Consider the following 7,379-nt stretch of genomic DNA (forward strand, 5'->3'; position numbering starts at 1 on the left):
GTTAGCCTGGGTGGTCTTGGAGGTTGCTTCCAATCTTGATGAGTCTATGATTCGAATACATGTGCAGATAAAGCCCCACTGAGTAGCAGTATTCCCCGCCAGAGTGTGAAATCAGATCACGGGCAGGGGGACCGTTTCCACTGACTGCAGAAAACCGGGAAGTCATCAGTTTACTGAAAACCCCGAGTAATTTGTAACTGAACGCAAAAATCCCAGGTCCGACTTCTGGGATCTACCAGCAACGAGCACCGCCACCTTCCACACTTCGAAGATGCGAGCTCCACCGGCTGCTTTTTACGAGGTTTACATAATTTCGTCAAGGTAACGCACACAAACGACGGGACAAGCCCCAACCCAGCCCGCTCTGCCCCTGAGGCTTGGGCTCGGCGCCGTCAGCCCCGGGGCGCCCCCTGGCGGCCATGTTTTGAGGACGCCTCTCGCGAGAGGCCGCGCGCCCGCTCCCCGCTCCCAAGATGGCGGCGCCCGCTGAGGCGGCGGGCGGGAGGGAGCGGATCCGCACGCGGGATGTGGCGGTGCCCGGGGGCCCGTCCGATTTCGGGTCTCTGCTGTTGTCGGAGCCGGTGCTGGCGGGGCTGGAGGCGGCTGGGTTCCACAGGCCTTCCCCGGTGCAGCTGAAGGCTATTCCGTTGGGGCGCTGCGGGCTGGGTGAGCGGCGGGCTGGGCGCGGGGTGGGGGGAGGCCGCGGGGCTGGAGGCCGCCGCCTGTCCCCCTGACTCCTGTGGCGGCTCCTTGCAGACCTCATCGTGCAGGCCAAGTCCGGCACCGGCAAAACCTGCGTCTTCTCCACCATCGCCCTGGACGCGCTGATGCTGGAGAGCCCGGCCACGCAGGTGAGCGCCGGGCCCTGCTGTGAGGTGGTGTGCCTCGGGCTGCGGGGGGGAATCGGTTGTTTCTGTTGGGAAAACAACGTTCTGGGCAGTGGGACTCGTGTTTTTGCCTGTGTTATTATGTGTAATTGTGTGGTATACCCCTATAAATAGCGTTCTCGTATCAAAAGTTCATTTCTGGTCATGAAGCGAATCATATGTAAACCGTAATATTTGAAGTTATCACAGCTTCTTGCTATGCTTTAAGGTTCTGAACCGTTTTGTGGCATTTGGATATAATTCTCTGATGCTTGCAGGCTCTTATTTTGGCTCCTACACGAGAGATTGCTGTGCAGATCCATGCGGTAATCACAACTATTGGAATAAAAATGGAAGGTTTGGAATGCCATGTCTTCATCGGAGGGACGCCTTTGAACCAGGACAAAGTCAGACTGAAGAAATGCCACATAGCAGTTGGTTCCCCAGGTGAGGATATGCAACGTTGTACTTCATTGGGTACTGCGTGATATTTCACAGTGCAAAAATGTTATGTTTGAAGTTTGATTTCCTTTTTTTATTAATAATAGACGAGGGTCCCAAAGGGCAGTGACAAAAATGCTTAGACCAAGATAGTATTTTTAGCAAGAGATTATACTAAATATACCTTTTTTGAAGGCTTATTAAAGTGAATTTTAAAAATTAAGTTCTGTTAAACTTATTTTCAGAACCTTTGAGTTAATATTTGTGAAGCTCAGTTTACTTTTTTTTCATACATAGGTCGAATAAAACAGCTCATAGAGTTGGACTACTTGAATACAGCTAGTATCCGTCTCTTCATTCTTGATGAAGCAGATAAGCTTCTAGAAGAAGGCAGCTTTCAGGAGCAAATCAAGTAAGAAAACCACATACCCTATGCATTTATCTGCAGATTAGATGCGTGTTTTTTAGTCATTCCCATTTTTTTTTCTCTCATAGTTGGATTTATTCTTCGCTGCCAGACAATAAACAGATGCTTGCTGTTTCAGCTACTTATCCTGAATCATTAGCTAATGCTTTGACCAGGTATATGAGAGAACCAACGTTTGTGAGGTTGAATCCTACTGATCTAAGTCTCATTGGTGAGCCATTTTTATTGATAATCTTATCAATAGATTTAGAAGAGTATCCTAAAACCAAAACATGCATCTTTAAAAAGTTTTAAATTCTTTGTGTTTCGTCTGTTTAAGGAAAACCTGTCTATTATATTCTTATTTGTCAACTGTGTTTATGTTTAAAAGTCTTCGTTTTAACTGCAGTGACATGTTGATAGCAGCACGGTGCTTTGCATGTTTTTTATGGAAACTTTCATCTGATGGTCTCCTTGGTTTCATGTTCAGGGTTGAAGCAGTATTATAAGATCGTGAATTCCCATCCACTTCCGCATAAAACATTTGAGGAAAAAACCCAGCACCTACAGGAGTTGTTCAGCAAGATTCCATTTAATCAAGCATTAGTCTTCTCAAATTTGCACAGCAGGTAATAAATCTGAAATAAAATCTGTTAAAAGCATGTTCAAAAGCAATGGTTATAATACCCACTCATGTGTAAACGTCTAGATCTTTTGCGGACTGCTTTGAGACCTTTATAAATTTCAGAAACACAGATCAGAAATACTGAAAGTAAAGCTTTAACACAGAAGTATCTTGTACATTAGAGTACAGTGGGACCTAATACGCTATTGCTTTTGTCCATCTGTCCATCTGACTGTCTGTAAGATGATGGTGACAATTTTGGAACGGAATCCTTGACTATTAAGAGTAGTCTCTTGTTAAGAAATGCACGTGGGCTGGTAGGTATGTAGTTTTATTTACTGTTTTCATTCTGTGTATTGTATCAGGGCTCAACATCTAGCTGAAATATTAACGTCCAGAGGCTTTCCCGCTGAGTGCATTTCAGGTAAGCCCATTCAAAACTTTGTGATTCTGTTGGTTGAAATTGTGCACAGCTGGGACCTATGATAGGAAAATTCATCCTAAAAGCTTGGTTTGTATGGCTTCTGTTTGAGTAGCTAAGAAGAGCATTTGAATCTTCATAGGTCTTTAAGACCTAAATATTAATTAAATTTTTACGTTGATGAACTTTACAGTCTTCTAATTTGTCTGAGAAACATGAGTATTTAGACAAGTGCACTATTTTATTTTTAAAGGGAAAGCTTAAATTTGTAGCTTGTAGCTTGGGAATGCAGATGTTGAATTTACATCTCTATTTCTAGCTTTGTTGTAAAAAGCTTCAAATGTTTATTAGAAATCTTCCTTTGAATTTTTACTTCAGCATTTTTTCTGGGATTGTAAAATAAAATTTGTCTAAAGCCAATGTTATTCAAATGGGTTAAGTATATATGTAATTGGTTTCTTTCTCAAAGGAGCAAAAGGAAATGCATTGCCAAAAAATAATTCTTAGTCTCAAGCTTGTTTTGCTTTTCTCCTGTGTACTCATTTAGAACTGATGTTTGAAGAAGTTTCTCTCAACCTTATTTCTCATATCAACTACAGTTTACAAAGCAGTGTCTTCCAGAATTTTAGGGGCATGAAACCGAAGAACATGAGCTATTCATTCTAACTTCTGTTTCTCTAGGCAGTATGAATCAAAATCAACGACTTGATGCTATGGCTAAATTAAAGCAATTCCATTGTAGAGTTCTGATTTCCACAGACTTGGTGAGTTAGTATTTCACAGCATGTGTGAGTGTTGCAAATAAAGCTGTTTGTTTGAGATAGATTTGTCTTGATGTTGAGTAGAACATACACGTACTGTTAAAATGTGTGACTTGAGTGCTGTTTGACTTTACACTGTGAAACTTCGAAATTGTCTACTGCTGATCATCTGTTCCAAAAATCAGTTTTAATTTAGCTGTTGGATGCTAGAAGTTTGTAGAGATTGCAGAGGAGCAGAGGTGTTAACTTTGGATAGGAGCTATGGGAAGAAGTTTTTATTTAGTGCAGTATACTCACAACAGTTATATCCCAAACAACTCCAGATTGAGCAGTGGTTATGTTTGAAGCACTCAGCTTTTTTTTTTTTTTTTTTTGGTGGTTAATGTGTTTCTTCTGTTGTTTACGTGGGGTTCTGTCATGGAAAAAAAAAAATCTGCGTGTTGTCATGTTGACTTTTTTAATGCTGGGAAGAAATATGCTTGTTTGTATTAGCTGTGCAGAAGGAATAAATAAAATGATCCCTAGTTTTCATTATCCCAGTGCAACGTGCCTGTTCCGTGTGTATTACTGTAAACTCACTGGAAATTCATAGATACTATATGGTGTGTTTTAACAACTAGAAGTTACTACATGAGCAGTTATTCCCAAATGTGTTGTTGTATTTCTTTAATTTTCTTTTCAGCATATTCAGTTATTTTTCCCCTTGTTTCCTTTTTTGTTTTCTCAAGACGTCTCGTGGAATTGATGCTGAAAAAGTGAATCTGGTTGTCAATCTGGATGTACCTGTAGATTGGGAAACATACATGCATCGTATTGGCAGAGCTGGGCGCTTTGGTAAAAGCACAGTTGTGGATTTCTTGACGTTGCACCGGCTTATGTAGGTCTGGTTAGGTAATTATACTTTTTGTTATGTATTGCAGGAACTTTAGGCTTATCTGTGACTTACTGCTGCCGCGGAGAGGAAGAAAACATGATGATGAAAATTGCTCAGAAATGTAACCTTCAGCTTCTGCCTTTACCAGGTATGCTCTCTCCTGTGAATGCAGCTACATATATATATATTTTTTTTTATTTATTTTTGGTTGCTTTTTGCTGCTCATTCAATGCTTCAGACATCAACACTGAACTGACATGCATCTTCTCTGCTATAGTGGCATTATTTTTGGTGCAGTTAGACTTCTCATCACCAGTGCTTTTGACCTCTTGTGTAACTGCTGCAGTTGTGGGAAGAAATAGGAAAAGAACTTAGTGCATGACTACAGATAGGGACAGGAACTCAGAATCCAGCTGTTGCATAAGCAAGTGCATAATTACTTGAATTTCCAGGAATTCAGTATTAAGCCTTTCTCAGGCTGTAAGAGACAGCAGAAGGGAAGAATAATTGAAACAAGATGATCTGCTGCCATGCTTTACCAGAAGCTGTTCTGCCAAAAATGTAGCACTTAACCTTCTTGCATAACTACTAATTTTTTACCTGATTAAATAAGATATGGAATATAGATGATGAGTAATGCAGTGCTTGTTGTATTAATCAACTTCTTGATGCCTTCCATGAAGAAAATGTTCTGGTTATTTGAGCTCTTTCAAGAAGTGAAGAGGTTGGTTTGCATCCTTAAAATGTCTTAACATCTTATCCATGCTTTTGCAAAGCTTTCCTTCAGTACTCATTTGAATTCCAGAAGGAAGGATGCACTTAATTGAGTGCCTGCTTGTTTCCCTTTTGTACAGAGCCTATACCTCCTGGAATGATGGATCAGTTTGAAGACTGGGAGGTTGAAGTCAAACCTGTTGTATGTACAGGTGCTTCTGTGAATTCTGACACTGTGTGTCTCAAATCAGAGGAACCAGTACTTCAGTCTGTTCAAAATAGTTTTGCGGAGGTACGTCAGCCTCATTCTGATCTTGCAGGCGAAAATTCTGTAGAGAGGCCAAAAAAGGCTCTGAAGCAAAAGCTGGTGAAGAAGTGCTCAAATTCCGCAAATGTGGAAAAAGGTAGCAGAAACCCCAAAACTTCCAGTTGCAACACAGAACAGAAGAAGCAAGTAGAAACTGTCTCCAGAATAGGTGTACAAAGTAATAACATGGAGGCTCCAGATGAAGAAGCATTGAAAAAAAATCTTCCCAGAATACCCTGCTTGTCATCTTTCAAAAAGCAGCAGAACAATCCCTGGAATTTCTCAGAGTTTGTTGAGGACTATGAATACTTCATTAAAGAAGGGTTGGAGAGAGACGTTGAAATTGTAAGAAACTATTCAGGCCCAGGAGAACAATGTGAACTCCCCAGAAATGGTGATGTAGAGTGGAAAGAGATGGAACATAATACAGAAACAGTAGCAAATGGTGTGTCTGGAGACAGTGATGGTTCGTACAGTTCAAGGGCTTCCTCCAACAGCAGTGAAAATAACTCGTGCTTTGAAGCATTTTCAGATACTCAGAAGAATGCTGTTCCTACCACGCATCAGGGTCTTACAGGCTTCTGTCCTACACCAGAGAAGTCAAAGGAGCTATCGCAAGTCCCGAAGCAAAATAAAGCAAAAAAGAAAATTCTGAAACAAAATTCTAAACAAAAGAAAAACCATTACCATCAGTGCCCTAATCCTTCCACAAGAAAAACTGAAGATGAGTGCTCCTGTGGCTCTTGGGATGATGCTGTTCCTGAGTTTCTGCAAGAGGCTTGGAGTTATAAAAACTACTGGAGATCTTACTATCAAGCATGGCAAAACTACTATGCTGCAATGTCTCACATGCACTACAGGAAAAGTTACAGACAGTTTAACTGGATGAATGCTTATCATGCCAACTCAGTCTACCTTCAGGAACTGCTGAAAAGTGATGATTAATATAATGCTTCTGCTGTTAAGGATGGGCTGGTTGGGACAGCAAATGGAAAATGTCTGTGAAAACGTAACTGTCTGTCTACAAGTACATTGTCAGATGTAAACAGATTGAAGAAAAGTATTGTCTTTTTCATATGCGAGCTGTGTCTAGGTAAATGTTTTACATGCATTCCAGTGGTGATGTTACAAGTTGTTAATAAAAGGAAATGAAAGACAGCTGGATATTCAGTTGCAATCTTTCAAATGCTAAGTAAATAAAAGACAAAAGTCAGTTGCTTCCATGTAAGAAAACTCAGCAAGGAGAAAATGCAAACAAACTCAATTTTCTCTGCCTGATTTCCTTGCTTGTAACTTTTGGGTGAGGATGAATTCATAATGAGACTACAAAAGTTGTTTATAGTCAGAGATCATTCCCCCTTTCTGTAATTCTCTTATTAAGCATCGGGCACTCATTATATACCAGTTACTAGTGACAGACTAAAGCCTGCATCTCAATGCTTGTATTGCTAATTTTAGTCCAGTTAATTAACACTGTATAAATAACATTTCTATAGAACAGGCACGCTGTGCAGTAGGGGATGGTTTAATTATGTACAAAATCTGCAGCTATTATAATTGGTCTGTCCCTCAGGGTGCAACAATATCAGACTTGCCACACTTAAAGGAAAGCTTTAATTAGAAATGAAATTACCTGTTAGTACTAACACTAATTGGTATTTCTTGTTTTGGTTGCACTGCCTTCTACATAGCTATCCTGAAGCAGGACGGGATGAAGTGGTGGCTGGTTTAGGCTATTGATGGCTGGGCTGATTCTTCACACTAATTTTGAAACTTCATGCTCTAGCTTTAGTATGTTTGGGAGCAGAGACAAAGTTCTGTGGCCAGTATTTTGGATTTATCAAAGTTCACCAGAGCACATTTAGTCTGTTGCTTTCTTTTTTTTCTTGATCAGGGTAAGGTTGGATTATCTTTAGTGAAGCACTGCTTCCTATCTGATGCCAACTGTACTTCCAAGGAGAACT

At 40.7% G+C, this 7,379-nt stretch overlaps 1 protein-coding gene across 1 annotated transcript; it reads left to right on the forward strand.

Moving 5' to 3' along the window:
- Positions 1 to 473: 473 nt before the first annotated feature.
- Positions 474 to 6,559, forward strand: DDX20 (DEAD-box helicase 20; the record flags this gene model as incomplete). Its single annotated transcript, XM_084302112.1, has 11 exons — positions 474 to 666; positions 757 to 851; positions 1,145 to 1,313; positions 1,605 to 1,719; positions 1,803 to 1,945; positions 2,204 to 2,342; positions 2,704 to 2,762; positions 3,441 to 3,523; positions 4,249 to 4,354; positions 4,441 to 4,542; positions 5,249 to 6,559. The coding sequence occupies 11 exons, from the start codon at positions 474 to 476 to the stop codon at positions 6,358 to 6,360; spliced, it is 2,316 nt and encodes a 771-aa protein (XP_084158238.1). The 3' UTR covers positions 6,361 to 6,559.
- Between the last annotated feature and the right edge of the window lie 820 nt (positions 6,560 to 7,379).

Source organism: Netta rufina (assembly GCF_964035555.1).
Source record: "Netta rufina genome assembly, chromosome: 26".
In the NCBI taxonomy this organism is placed as follows: Eukaryota; Metazoa; Chordata; class Aves; order Anseriformes; family Anatidae; genus Netta; species Netta rufina.